This window comes from Phyllobates terribilis, unplaced genomic scaffold, assembly GCF_046119375.1.
Source record: "Phyllobates terribilis strain yellow unplaced genomic scaffold, ASM4611937v1 Scaffold_11__3_contigs__length_659146591, whole genome shotgun sequence".
Lineage (NCBI taxonomy): Eukaryota > Metazoa > Chordata > Amphibia > Anura > Dendrobatidae > Phyllobates > Phyllobates terribilis.
The window spans coordinates 649,019,808-649,034,361 of record NW_027362771.1 but is presented as its reverse complement, the minus strand read 5'-3'; the positions used below and the strand labels follow the sequence as shown (position 1 = coordinate 649,034,361).

General features: G+C 62.9%; 1 protein-coding gene across 1 annotated transcript; it reads left to right on the top strand.

The window, feature by feature from the left end:
* Positions 1-208: 208 nt before the first annotated feature.
* On the top strand, positions 209-10,104 carry PPP1R35 (protein phosphatase 1 regulatory subunit 35). Its single transcript, XM_073651077.1, has 5 exons — positions 209-410; positions 4,718-4,885; positions 7,174-7,363; positions 7,658-7,770; positions 9,843-10,104. Exons 2-5 carry the CDS (start codon positions 4,718-4,720, stop codon positions 10,020-10,022), a joined length of 651 nt encoding a protein of 216 aa, XP_073507178.1. The 5' UTR covers positions 209-410; the 3' UTR covers positions 10,023-10,104.
* The last annotated feature ends 4,450 nt before the right edge of the window (positions 10,105-14,554 follow it).

Genomic DNA, 14,554 nt, shown 5'->3' with positions numbered 1-14,554 from the left:
CCCGCTCTGAACCTCGTGCTTCCCGCCTTTACACTGCCTTATATAGCCGCGGTGACGTCATCCCCTTCCAGACTCCTCATTGGCCTCCCGGCTCGGAAGCTCCGCCCTATACTAGGGCTTCTCCACAATGGCGGCCGCCGCTCTGTGCCCGACACGTGACTCCTCTGCTAGTATCACTCTCCTCTTTCATTATGACGGCTGTGAGAGCGCCCCCCAGGGGTGACGTCAGGCAGCGCGGCCGCTCGTGACGGACCACGTGACTGGGAGCACAAACCTGGCGTCTGCGCCCTGCGCGCTGAAGCTTCGCGGTGGGGAGTGGTAAGATGGCGGCGCGCGGTTGCCATGACGGCGCCCGGGTCTTACTCTCGGATGTGTGGTGATAGTGATAACGGCCCGGACTGACGGCGGAGGTGAGGACGTGACACCGGGGATGTAGTGCGAAATAGCAGCGTCCCGTGCTGGGAGTTGTAGTCCTCAGTCCACTCTGTACTTCTACCCCCAGCATGCCATGCAGGAGTGCTAGCTCCGTCCTGCGCTCGATCCGTCCTGCGCCCGCTCCGTCCTGCGCTCGATCCGTCCTGCGCCCGATCCGTCCTGCGTCTGCTCCGTCCTGCGCTCGATCGGTCCTGCGCCCGATCCGTCCTGCGCCCGATCCGTCCTGCGCCCGATCCGTCCTGCGCCCGATCCGTCCTGCGCCCGCTCCGTCCTGCGCTCGATCCGTCCTGCGCCCGCTCCGTCCTGCGCCCGCTCCGTCCTGCGCTCGATCCGTCCTGCGCTCGATCCGTCCTGCGCTCGATCCGTCCTGCGCTCGATCCGTCCTGCGCCCGATCCGTCCTGCGTCTGCTCCGTCCTGCGCTCGATCGGTCCTGCGCCCGATCCGTCCTGCGCCCGATCCGTCCTGCGCCCGATCCGTCCTGCGCCCGCTCCGTCCTGCGCTCGATCCGTCCTGCGCCCGCTCCGTCCTGCGCCCGATCCGTCCTGCGCTCGATCCGTCCTGCGCTCGATCCGTCCTGCTCTCGATCCGTCCTGCTCTCGATCCGTCCTGCGCCCGATCCGTCCTGCGCCCGATCCGTCCTGCGCTCGATCCGTCCTGCGCCCGATCCGTCCTGCGCTCGATCCGTCCTGCGCTCGATCCGTCCTGCGCCCGCTCCGTCCTGCGCCCGCTCCGTCCTGCTCTCGATCCGTCCTGCGCCCGATCCGTCCTGCTCTCGATCCGTCCTGCGCTCGATCCGTCCTGCGCCCGATCCGTCCTGCGCCCGATCCGTCCTGCTCTCGATCCGTCCTGCGCCCGATCCGTCCTGCGCCCGATCCGTCCTGCGCCCGATCCGTCCTGCGCCCGATCCGTCCTGCTCTCGATCCGTCCTGCTCTCGATCCGTCCTGCGCCCGATCCGTCCTGCGCTCGATCGGTCCTGCGCTCGATCGGTCCTGCGCCCGCTCCGTCCTGCGCCCGCTCCGTCCTGCGCCCGCTCCGTCCTGCGCCCGCTCCGTCCTGCTCTCGATCCGTCCTGCTCTCGATCCGTCCTGCGCCCGATCCGTCCTGCTCTCGATCCGTCCTGCGCTCGATCCGTCCTGCGCCCGCTCCGTCCTGCGCCCGCTCCGTCCTGCGCTCGATCCGTCCTGCGCTCGATCCGTCCTGCGCCCGCTCTGTCCTGCTCTCGATCCGTCCTGCGCCCGATCCGTCCTGCTCTCGATCCGTCCTGCTCTCGATCCGTCCTGCGCCCGATCCGTCCTGCGCCCGATCCGTCCTGCTCTCGATCCGTCCTGCTCTCGATCCGTCCTGCGCCCGATCCGTCCTGCGCCCGATCCGTCCTGCGCCCGATCCGTCCTGCTCTCGATCCGTCCTGCTCTCGATCCGTCCTGCGCCCGATCCGTCCTGCGCTCGATCGGTCCTGCGCCCGCTCCGTCCTGCGCCCGCTCCGTCCTGCGCCCGCTCCGTCCTGCGCCCGCTCCGTCCTGCGCCCGCTCCGTCCTGCGCCCGCTCCGTCCTGCGCTCGATCCGTCCTGCTCTCGATCCGTCCTGCGCCCGATCCGTCCTGCTCTCGATCGGTCCTGCGCCCGATCCGTCCTGCGTCTGCTCCGTCCTGCGCTCGATCGGTCCTGCGCCCGATCCGTCCTGCGTCTGCTCCGTCCTGCGCTCGATCGGTCCTGCGCCCGATCCGTCCTGCGCCCGATCCGTCCTGCGCCCGCTCCGTCCTGCGCCCGCTCCGTCCTGCGCTCGATCCGTCCTGCGCCCGCTCTGTCCTGCGCCCGCTCCGTCCTGCGCTCGCTCCGTCCTGCGCTCGATCCGTCCTGCGCCCGCTCTGTCCTGCTCTCGATCCGTCCTGCGCCCGATCCGTCCTGCTCTCGATCCGTCCTGCTCTCGATCCGTCCTGCTCTCGATCCGTCCTGCGCCCGATCCGTCCTGCGCCCGATCCGTCCTGCGCCCGATCCGTCCTGCGCCCGATCCGTCCTGCGCCCGCTCCGTCCTGCGCCCGCTCCGTCCTGCGCCCGATCCGTCCTGCGCCCGATCCGTCCTGCGCCCGATCCGTCCTGCGCCCGATCCGTCCTGCGCCCGATCCGTCCTGCGCCCGATCCGTCCTGCTCTCGATCCGTCCTGCTCTCGATCCGTCCTGCGCCCGATCCGTCCTGCGCTCGATCGGTCCTGCGCTCGATCGGTCCTGCGCCCGCTCCGTCCTGCGCCCGCTCCGTCCTGCGCCCGCTCCGTCCTGCGCCCGCTCCGTCCTGCGCTCGATCCGTCCTGCGCTCGATCCGTCCTGCTCTCGATCCGTCCTGCGCCCGATCCGTCCTGCTCTCGATCCGTCCTGCGCCCGATCCGTCCTGCGTCTGCTCCGTCCTGCGCTCGATCGGTCCTGCGCCCGCTCCGTCCTGCGCCCGCTCCGTCCTGCGCCCGCTCCGTCCTGCGCCCGCTCCGTCCTGCGCTCGATCAGTCCTGCGCCCGCTCCGTCCTGCGCCCGCTCCGTCCTGCGCTCGATCCGTCCTGCGCCCGCTCCGTCCTGCGCCCGCTCCGTCCTGCGCCCGATCCGTCCTGCGTCTGCTCCGTCCTGCGCCCGATCCGTCCTGCGCCCGCTCCGTCCTGCGCTCGATCCGTCCTGCGCCCGCTCCGTCCTGCGCCCGCTCCGTCCTGCGCTCGATCCGTCCTGCGCTCGATCCGTCCTGCGCCCGCTCTGTCCTGCTCTCAATCCGTCCTGCGCCCGATCCGTCCTGCTCTCGATCCGTCCTGCTCTCGATCCGTCCTGCGCCCGATCCGTCCTGCGCCCGATCCGTCCTGCTCTCGATCCGTCCTGCTCTCGATCCGTCCTGCTCTCGATCCGTCCTGCTCTCGATCCGTCCTGCGCCCGATCCGTCCTGCTCTCGATCCGTCCTGCGCCCGATCCGTCCTGCGCCCGATCCGTCCTGCTCCCGATCCGTCCTGCTCTCGATCCGTCCTGCGCCCGATCGGTCCTGCGCCCGATCGGTCCTGCGCCCGCTCCGTCCTGCGCCCGCTCCGTCCTGCGCCCGCTCCGTCCTGCGCCCGCTCCGTCCTGCGCCCGCTCCGTCCTGCGCCCGCTCCGTCCTGCGCCCGCTCCGTCCTGCGCCCGCTCCGTCCTGCGCTCGATCCGTCCTGCTCTCGATCCGTCCTGCGCCCGATCCGTCCTGCTCTCGATCCGTCCTGCGCCCGATCCGTCCTGCGTCTGCTCCGTCCTGCGCTCGATCGGTCCTGCGCCCGCTCCGTCCTGCGCCCGCTCCGTCCTGCGCCCGCTCCGTCCTGCGCTCGATCCGTCCTGCGCTCGATCAGTCCTGCGCCCGCTCCGTCCTGCGCCCGCTCCGTCCTGCGCCCGCTCCGTCCTGCGCCCGCTCCGTCCTGCGCCCGATCCGTCCTGCGTCTGCTCCGTCCTGCGCTCGATCGGTCCTGCGCCCGCTCCGTCCTGCGCTCGATCCGTCCTGCGCCCGCTCCGTCCTGCGCTCGATCCGTCCTGCGCCCGCTCCGTCCTGCGCCCGCTCCGTCCTGCGCTCGATCCGTCCTGCGCTCGATCCGTCCTGCGCCCGCTCCGTCCTGCGCTCGATCCGTCCTGCGCCCGCTCCGTCCTGCGCTCGATCCGTCCTGCGCCCGATCCGTCCTGTGTCTGCTCCGTCCTGCGCTCGATCGATCCTGCGTCTGCTCCGTCCTGCGTCTGCTCCGTCCTGCGCTCGATCGATCCTGCGTCTGCTCCGTCCTGCGTCTGCTCCGTCCTGCGCTCGATCGATCCTGCGTCTGCTCCGTCCTGCGTCTGCTCCGTCCTGCGTCTGCTCCGTCCTGCGTCTGCTCCGTCCTGCGTCTGCTCCGTCCTGCGTCTGCTCCGTCCTGCGCCCGCTCCGTCCTGCGCTCGATCGGTCCTGCGTCTGCTCCGTCCTGCGCTCGATCGATCCTGCGTCTGCTCCGTCCTGCGTCTGCTCCGTCCTGCGCTCGATCGATCCTGCGTCTGCTCCGTCCTGCGTCTGCTCCGTCCTGCGTCTGCTCCGTCCTGCGTCTGCTCCGTCCTGCGCTCGATCGATCCTGCGTCTGCTCCGTCCTGCGTCTGCTCCGTCCTGCGTCTGCTCCGTCCTGCGCTCGATCGGTCCTGCGCTCGATCGGTCCTGCGCTCGATCGGTCCTGCGTCCGCTCGGTCCTGCGCTCAGCTCGGTCCTGCGTCCGCTCGGTCCTGCGCTCAGCTCGGTCCTGCGCTCAGCTCCACTAATGTCCGGCTTTTCCTGCCCAAGATGTCTGTGTCCGGTGAGGAGGACCCCACTCACTGTGCCCCCCGGCCACTGGCACAGGCCCCGGACCAGGCAGAGGCCCACCCACTGCTGGACGTCTCCCTGACCCCTGAGAAGGGCGGCGGGATCCTTCGCCGGGAGACGGCGGAGCGCCGGAGGGGACGGCGGCAGGTGAGGAGGCGGGGGGCGGCGGCAGGTGAGGGGGAGACGGCATGTGAGGAAGAGGAGGGGGCGGAGCACCGGAGGGGACGGCGGCAGTTGAGGAGGCGGCGGCAGGTGAGGAGGGGGCGGAGGGCCAGAGGAGACGGAGGCAGGTGAGGAGGAGGCTGGAGACAGCGGAGCGCGGGAGGAGGAAGAGGAACATGGAAGATGGAGAGGAGGCAGGAGACGGCAGAGTGTCGGAGGGGATGGCGGCAGGTGAGGAGGGAGATGGAGATGGCGGAGCGCCGGAGGGGGTGGCGGCAGGTGAGGAGGAAGATAGAAGAGGAGGGGGCGGGAGACGGCGGAGCGCCGGAGGGGACGGCAGCAGGTGAGGAGGAAGAGGGAGATGGAGATGGCGGAGCGCCGGAGGGGTTGGCGGCAGGTGAGGAGGAAGATAGAAAAGGAGGGGGCGGGAGACGGCGGCGGCAGGTGAGGAGGGGTGGGAGACGGAGGAGCACTGCAGGGGTCGGTGGCAGGTGAAGAGGAAGATGGTAGAGGAGGTGTAGGTGGGAGACGGCGGAGGGCGGCAGGTGAGGAGGCAGGAAGAGTGGGAGACGGCGGGAGATGTCGGAGCGCCGGAGGGGGCGGCGGCAGATGAGGAGGAAGAGGGCCAGGAAGATGGAAGAGGGGGAGGAGGCGGGAAACGGCGGACCGCTGTAGGGGAGGGCGGCAGGTGAGGAGGAAGAGGATGATGGATAGAGGGAGACGGCGGAGCGCCGGAGGGGACAGCTGCAGGTGAGGAGGAGGCAGGAAGAGGGGGAGACGGCGGCAGGTGAGGGGGAGGAGGCGGGACACAGCAGCAGGTGAGGAGGGGGCGGAGCGCCGGAGGGGGCGGCGGCAGGTGAGGAGGAAGATGGAAGAGGGGGAGTATGCAGGAGACGGCGGAGTGCCGGAGGGTACAGTGGCAGGTGAAGAGGAAGAGGGGGAGACGGTAGCAGGTGAGGAAGAGGAGGGGGCAGAGCGCCGGAGGGGACGGCGGCAGGTGAAGAGGGGGAGGAGGCGGGAGACGGCGACGCACCGGAGGGGGCGGCGGCAGGTGAGGAGACAGCGGAGCGCCGAAGGGGACGGCGGCAGGTGAGGAGGAGGCTGGTGACGGCGGAGTACCAGAGTGGGAGGGAGGAGACAGTGGAGCACAGAAAGAAACGGCGGCAGGTGAGGAGGAGACTGCAGAGCACCAGAGGGGGCGGCGGCAGCTGAGGAGGAGGAGGGGACAGCGGAGTGCTGAAGGGGACGGCGGCAGATGAGGAGGAGGCGGGAGACGGCGGAGCGCCAGAGGGGACAACGGCAGATGAGGAAGATGGAAGAGGTGAAGGCGGGAGACGGCATAGCTCCGGAGGGGACGGCGGCAGGTGAGGAAGATGGAAGAGGAGGGGGCAGGGAGGAGGAAGTGGTCGAGGGGAGGAGGAGGCTGGAGACGTGAGGAGGAGGTGGAGAGGGCGGGGAGGAGGAGACGGCGACAGGTGAGGAGGGGGAAGAGGAGGCGGTAGATGGTGGGCAGCAGGTGAGGAAGATGGAAGAGGAGGAAGCTGGAGACAGTGGAGTGCCGAGTGGGAAGAGGGGAATGAAGATGGAAGAGGAGGGGGTGGCGGCAGGTGAGGAGGAGGAAGATGGAAGAGGACGAGGCTGGAGACAGTGGAGCGCCGTGTGGGAAGAGGGGGAGGAAGATGGAAGAGGAGGGGGCGGTGGCAGGTGAGGAGGAGGCGGGAGACGACGGAGCACCGGAGAGGACGGCGACAGGTGAGAAGGATGGAGGCGGGCGGGGTGCCGGAGGGGACGGTGACAGGTGAGGGCGAGGAGGAAGATGGAAGAGGAGGAGGCGGGAGACGGCGGAGCATCGGAGGGGACGGCGTCAGATGAGGGTTAGGAGGCGGGAAGAGGGCAGGAAGATGGCGGCAAGAAAGAGGCGGGATCCTGCACCAGGAGACATCAGAGCGCCAGAGGGGGCGGCGGCAGAGCGCCGGTGGGGATGGTGGCAGGTAAGGGTGAGGAGGAGGAAGATGGAAGAGGGGGGTGGCGAGAGGAGGAGGGGGAAGATGACGAGGAGGCAATAAGATGGGGAAGAGGGTGAGAAAGATGGCGAGGAGGAGGCGGGAAGAGAGCAAAAAGGTCTGGGGAGACGCTAAGGACAAACCTCTGCACTGCCGAGAGTGAGATCTGTGGGTGCAAACTGTAGTAATTCACTGGCCGCAAGCAGCAATGAGGCCGGGGGAGTACTCGGGGGTCTCTGCACTAATGTCCCTGACTGTTCTCCCCACCAGGTGCGCTTCGATGTGGATGACGAGGACTGTGGGCGCCCCCTGGCAGCCCCCCGAGTGCACAGCAGTGTGGCGCTGAGGAGTGAGGTGCGGCGGGAGGCACAGCAGACGTTTGATGCCGAAAGTGCTGTGCGGAGTGAGCTGCTCCGATCCTTCACCGTGAGACGCGGGGTGGAGAGCAAGGCCGCCAGAGGTGAGGAAGACGAGGAGCGCTGGGGAGGAGGGGGACAAGGAGCACTGAGGACTACAGTAGGATCACTGGGTAAGGGGGAGGATGAGCGCTAGTGACGGAGGAGGATGAGCTTTGGACGGCGGTTGACGAGGAGTGCTGGGGAGAGGTGAGGAGGTTGATGAGCGCTGCACTGTGGAGGAGAGGATGGTGAGCGCTGTGAAGTATGGCAGTGAGGAGCTCTGGGGACCACGGCGCAGTGGAGGGTGAGGAGCGCTGATCTGAGGTACAGACACTGACCTGTTCCCTTCTTCTCAGCTCTCAATGTGTGTCGGGTGCACAGTCTTTATCAGGGTCTCGTCAGTGTGGAGCCGCCGTCGGAGCAGATCCAGCGGCTGACCGCGCGCCAGAGGCGGTCGGAGCATCGGGAGGTGAGGTCTACGGCAGCCCCCAGGATTGTGATCCACACGGTCACTTTTCGGTTATGATGTTTGTATGTTTTTGTTTTGCGCCTTTATTCTGCTGACGACTCCTGAGGTTGGGGCCCCACAGTCACCGTTGATCTACTGCACAAGCAATATCCCAGTAGTTCCGGGATCGTACAGCGTGGCCCCCCGGTGCTGCACAAGTCAGGAGGGCGACAGCCGGGACAGGACCCTCTTAGGCTTATAATCTACAGGAGGAAGGGGATCATTCCACCCTGCAGTGAGGCGACGGCGGGGTGGTTACACGCTATTTTCAAGGGGACGGCGGGGTGGTCATGACGCGCCCCCTGGGCCGTGGGGTTCTTGGTGCCGGACCGGTCGTTGCTAGGGGAGATGTCACAGCGGCGGTGACCCGGTCCGTGACCCAGGGCGGTCAATCAAAAGGGGATATTTACAGGGGGATTTATAGTTTTTATCTACAGTTCGTGACGCCATCTGTGGTATGCGGCTACAAGGTGCCGCCGCTGCGGAGCAGGTCCTCTGGAGCTGGTGTGAATGCAGCAGAGTTGGTTCAGCTCTCCACAGGTAGAGCTTAGCTCCAGGGCCGTGCTGAGTTATTATGGATGTTGCGGTGTAGTGCAGGGGGTAATGGCGCAGCAGTAATTCACGGAGACAGTGGGGTGCAGTCTTCAGAGTTTACTCACAGTTGTTGCAATCCAAGTTACAGGTACCGGTGTAACTTCCCACGTCGCGCTGCGTTCACCAGGCAGGGGTTCAGCAATCCCTCAGGTAGTTCAAGAGCACTTAACGGGACCCCCTTCTGTGTACCGTTCTCGGTCGTTTTCCTGCGCTGGCTCTCACCCTCCTGCCCTGCGCCTCACAATCAGTGTCCCAAGCCGGTAGCCTCGGGTTTTGTCGGGCGACCTGCAGTCCCCTGGAACCTCTGTGGCCACCTTCTCGGCGATGTAATTGTGGCTGTGGCAGCTGCACCCTAAAAGTACAGAAGCCTCCGGTTTCTAGCTGAGCCTTGTAGTTCTCCACTAGTTTAGGGGCCGGTCCCCTCTCTGCGGCCTGATCCCTTCACGTTCCTGCAGATTCGGGCGTACGGGTGGCATCTAGCACTGCCCGTACCCCTAGGACCCCCTTGTTCCTCCTGGAGCCTTCTCTCCTGCTCCTCTCTCCTTCACAGCCTTGGGCCTCTCACTAGGTCCTCCTCCTGAGCAGAGATCCTGCTCCACACACTCTCCTCCTCTGACTGATCTCACTTCTCACTGACCTGTCCTTTCAAGATGGCTTCCCTCTTTTATATCACTTTCTTTCCTGTGCGCCCCTGGGCTACGTCCTCCACCCACACTCACTACATAGTTCCATCCTTCAGCTAGGGACCCAGGACTGTGCTCTCCCTTAAGAGCAATCTCGCCCTGCCCCCCACTGAAGTGGATGTGTTGGATGCAGGTGTTAGGGTCCCGGGAGCACTCCCTCCTTACCTGAGAGTGGGGTACCACACCTCTGGGAGAGATGCAGTACCTCTGTGGCGACTGAACCCGCAGGGGCACCACAGTCACACCCTGCGGCGAGGGAACAGCGGGGTGGTCACACCCTGTGGTGAGGGGATGGCGGGGTTGTTACACGCTGTAGCGAGGGGATGGCGGGGTTGTTGCACGCTGCGGCGGGGGGACGGCGAGGTGGTTACCCGCTGCGGCGAGGTGACGGCGGGGTGGTTACCCGCTGCGGCGAGGGGACGGCGGGGTGGTTACCCGCTTCGGCGAGGGGACGGCGGGGTGGTCACACCCTGTGGTGAGGGGATGGCGGGGTTGTTGCACGCTGCGGCGGGGGGACGGCGAGGTGGTTACCCGCTGCGGCGAGGGGACGGCGGGGTGGTTACCCCCTGCGGTGGGGGGGGGGGGGGGCGGCGAGGTGGTTACCCCCTGCGGCGAGGGGACGGCGGGGTGGTTACCCCCTGCGGCGAGGGGACGTCGGGCTGGTTACACGCTGTAGGGATCTCCTGTGATGTCACCTGGGGGATGTGGAGGGATCACATTACTTTATCTTCTTTTATTTCCCATCACCCGTCTCAGGCTCCGCAGATCGAGGGTCCTGACATCTTTGCATTCTCAGACCCCTGTGAAAGATACTCAGAAGCCCCGTTCCTCACAGCAGACGGCCTGCCTCCGTTGACCCTCCGGCCGCAACCCCGGCCCCCACATACAATATTTGACATGTTCCAGAAGCTCGGAGAATGGACATCCTCGGAGTGAGAGCAAAAACAAGGAGAGAAGCGCTGCGAGGGGGGAAGTGTGAAAAGTGTGTTTTATAATGAATAAAGATGTTTATTAAGTGTCTAAGTGTCATTATATCAGTGATGTCATCACCAGGGGGCGGGGCTGACAACCCGTCACACTCCATACACAGGCAGGTTGTCAGCAGTGATAGATGAGGAGCCGGGGCTGCAGTATAAGGGGCGTGGTCACATGTCATTATATCAGTGATGTCATCACCAGGGGGCGGGGCTGACAACCCCTCACACTCCATACACAGGCAGGTTGTCAGCAGTGATAGATGAGGAGCCGATGCTGGAGTATAAGGGGCGTGGTCACATGTCATTATATCAGTGATGTCATCACCGGGGGCGGGGCTGACAACCCCTCACACTCCATACACAGGCAGGTTGTCAGCAGTGATAGATGAGGAGCCGGGGCTGCAGTATAAGGGGCGTGGTCACATGTCATTATATCAGTGATGTCATCACCAGGGGGCGGGGCTGACAACCCCTCACACTCCATACACAGGCAGGTTGTCAGCAGTGATAGATGAGGAGCCGGGGCTGCAGTATAAGGGGCGTGGTCACATGTCATTATATCAGTGATGTCATCACCAGGGGGCGGGGCTGCAGTATGAGGCCTCATGTCTGATCACTGTCAGATGTAATAATTGAATCTGTATACATCACCAGATCACTGGTCCTGATGAGGAGGGTGTACTTACTGTATAATTCCATCCCAGAATGACTCCGTATCCTCTGTTGTTATTTAGGCTGTAGTTGCTCCGCCCTCTTGGTGTGATTGACAGGCTGTTCTCTGTCCACTGGGTCCAGGACTCAGTACAGGATGCTCCTGGCTGTCAGTCTCAGCGCCGGGGGCGGGTCAGAGGAAGCTGATGGTGCTAACAAGGGACAGAGACAACCCGGCCGAGCTGCTACCTGGCAGTCTATGGGGCTGTTCACATGTCGCTGTATTGCTGCAGTCTCACCACGTCGATGCTGCCGTTCTGTGCTGTACGATTTTCACTGGAGAGAAGCTGCAGAATATAGCTTTTTTTTTAATGAGAAAAATCTTATCAAAACTTCTGATGAATTAGCGCATACAAGAAGAGGGCGGTAGTGACTGATCCGCTATGTGGATTATTGCCTGTGCAAAGCAGCGCATGTGACAGGAGGCTGCAGTACCAGTACTGGCCACCAGATGTCATAGCACAGCTCATGTGACAGGAGGCTGCAGTACCAGTACTGGCCACTAGATGTCATAGCACAGCTCATGTGACAGGAGGCTGCAGTACCAGTGCTGGCCACCAGATGTCATAGCACAGCTCATGTGACAGGAGGCTGCAGTACCAGTGCTGACCACTAGATGTCATAGCACAGCTCATGTGACAGGAGGCTGCAGTACCAGTACTGGCCACCAGATGTCATAGCACAGCTCATGTGACAGGAGGCTGCAATACCAGTGCTGGCCACTAGATGTCATAGCACAGCTCATGTGACAGGAGACTGCAGTACCAGTGCTGGCCACTAGATGTCATAGCACAGCGCATGTGACAGGAGGCTGCAGTACCAGTGCTGGCCACTAGATGTCATAGCACAGCTCATGTGACAGGAGGCTGCAGTACCAGTGCTGACCACTAGATGTCATAGCACAGCTCATGTGACAGGAGGCTGTAGTACCAGTGCTGACTACTAGATGTCATAGCACAGCTCATGTGACAGGAGGCGGCAGTACCAGTGCTGGCCATTAGATGTCATAGCACAGCTCATGTGACAGGAGGCTGCAGTACCAGTGCTGGCCACTAGATGTCATAGCACAGCTCATGTGACAGGAGGCTGCAGTACCAGTGCTGGCCACCAGATGTCATAGCACAGCTCATGGGACAGGAGGCTGCAGTACCAGTGCTGGCCACTAGATGTCATAGCACAGCTCATGTGACAGGAGGCTGCAGTACCAGTGCTGGCCACTAGATGTCAGCACAGCTCATGTGACAGGAGGCTGCAGTACCAGTGCTGGCCACTAGATGTCATAGCACAGCTCATGTGACAGGAGACTGCAGTACCAGTGCTGGCCCCTAGATGTCATAGCACAGCTCATGTGACAGGAGGCTGCAGTACCAGTACTGGCCACTAGATGTCATAGCACAGCTCATGTGACAGGAGGCTGCAGTACCAGTGCTGGCCACCAGATGTCATAGCACAGCTCATGTGACAGGAGTCTGCAGTACCAGTGCTGGCCACTAGATATCATAGCACAGCTCATGTGACAGGAGACTGCAGTACCAGTGCTGGCCCCTAGATGTCATAGCACAGCTCATGTGACAGGAGGCTGCAGTACCAGTACTGGCCACTAGATGTCATAGCACAGCTCATGTGACAGGATGCTGCAGTACCAGTGCGGGCCACCAGATGTCAGCACAGCTCATGTGACAGGAGGCTGCAGTACCAGTGCTGACCACTAGATGTCATAGCACAGCTCATGCGAAAGGAGGCTGCAGTACCAGTACTGGCCACCAGATGTCATAGCACAGCTCATGTGACAGGAGGCTGCAATACCAGTGCTGGCCACTAGATGTCATAGCACAGCTCATGTGACAGGAGGCGGCAGTACCAGTGCTGACCACTAGATATCAGCACAGCTCATGTGACAGGAGGCTGCAGTACCAGTGCTGGCCACTAGATGTCATAGCACAGCTCATGTGACAGGAGGCTGCAGTACCAGTGCTGGCCACTAGATATCATAGCACAGCTCATGTGACAGGAGGCTGCAGTACCAGTGCTGGCCACTAGATAACATAGCACAGCTCATGTGACAGGATGCTGCAGTACCAGTGCTGGCCACTAGATATCATAGCACAGCTCATGTGACAGGAGGCTGCAGTACCAGTGCTGGCCACTAGATGTAATAGCACAGCTCATGTGACAGGAGGCTGCAGTACCAGTGCTGGCCACTAGATGTCATAGCACAGCTCATGTGACAGGAGGCTACAGTACCAGTGCTGGCCACCAGATGTCATAGCACAGCTCATGGGACAGGAGGCTGCAGTACCAGTGCTGGCCACGAGATGTCATAGCACAGCTCATGTGACAGGAGGCTGCAGTACCAGTGCTGGCCACTAGATGTCAGCACAGCTCATGTGACAGGAGGCTGCAGTACCAGTGCTGGCCACTAGATGTCATAGCACAGCTCATGTGACAGGAGACTGCAGTACCAGTGCTGGCCCCTAGATGTCATAGCACAGCTCATGTGACAGGAGGCTGCAGTACCAGTACTGGCCACTAGATGTCATAGCACAGCTCATGTGACAGGAGGCTGCAGTACCAGTGCTGGCCACCAGATGTCATAGCACAGCTCGTGACAGGAGTCTGCAGTACCAGTGCTGGCCACTAGATGTCATAGCACAGCTCATGTGACAGGAGACTGCAGTACCAGTGCTGGCCCCTAGATGTCATAGCACAGCTCATGTGACAGGAGGCTGCAGTACCAGTACTGGCCACTAGATGTCATAGCACAGCTCATGTGACGGGATGCTGCAGTACCAGTGCGGGCCACCAGATGTCAGCACAGCTCATGTGACAGGAGGCTGCAGTACCAGTGCTGGCCACTAGATGTCATAGCACAGCTCATGTGACAGGAGACTGCAGTACCAGTGCTGGCCCCTAGATGTCATAGCACAGCTCATGTGACAGGAGGCTGCAGTACCAGTACTGGCCACTAGATGTCATAGCACAGCTCATGTGACAGGATGCTGCAGTACCAGTGCGGGCCACCAGATGTCAGCACAGCTCATGTGACAGGAGGCTGCAGTACCAGTGCTGACCACTAGATGTCATAGCACAGCTCATGCGAAAGGAGGCTGCAGTACCAGTGCTGACCACTAGATGTCATAGCACAGCTCATGCGAAAGGAGGCTGCAGTACCAGTACTGGCCACCAGATGTCATAGCACAGCTCATGTGACAGGAGGCTGCAATACCAGTGCTGGCCACTAGATGTCATAGCACAGCTCATGTGACAGGAGGCGGCAGTACCAGTGCTGACCACTAGATATCAGCACAGCTCATGTGACAGGAGGCTGCAGTACCAGTGCTGGCCACTAGATGTCATAGCACAGCTCATGTGACAGGAGGCTGCAGTACCAGTGCTGGCCACTAGATATCATAGCACAGCTCATGTGACAGGAGGCTGCAGTACCAGTGCTGGCCACTAGATAACATAGCACAGCTCATGTGACAGGATGCTGCAGTACCAGTGCTGGCCACTAGATATCATAGCACAGCTCATGTGACAGGAGGCTGCAGTACCAGTGCTGGCCACTAGATGTAATAGCACAGCTCATGTGACAGGAGGCTGCAGTACCAGTGCTGGCCACTAGATGTCATAGCACAGCTCATGTGACAGGAGGCTACAGTACCAGTGCTGGCCACCAGATGTCATAGCACAGCTCATGGGACAGGAGGCTGCAGTACCAGTGCTGGCCACGATATGTCATAGCACAGCTCATGTGACAGGAGGCTGCAGTACCAGTGC

What these genes read in the sequence shown, in the direction of transcription:
- PPP1R35 (XM_073651077.1), top strand. Translation starts at nt 4,718, where the DNA reads ATGTCTGTGTCCGGTGAGGAGGACCCCACTCACTGTGCCCCCCGGCCA. An exon ending in GCCGGAGGGGACGGCGGCAG is followed by an intron (nt 4,886 to 7,173) that starts GTGAGGAGGCGG and finishes TCTCCCCACCAG; the next exon opens with GTGCGCTTCGATGTGGATGA. An exon ending in GGCGGTCGGAGCATCGGGAG is followed by an intron (nt 7,771 to 9,842) that starts GTGAGGTCTACG and finishes CACCCGTCTCAG; the next exon opens with GCTCCGCAGATCGAGGGTCC.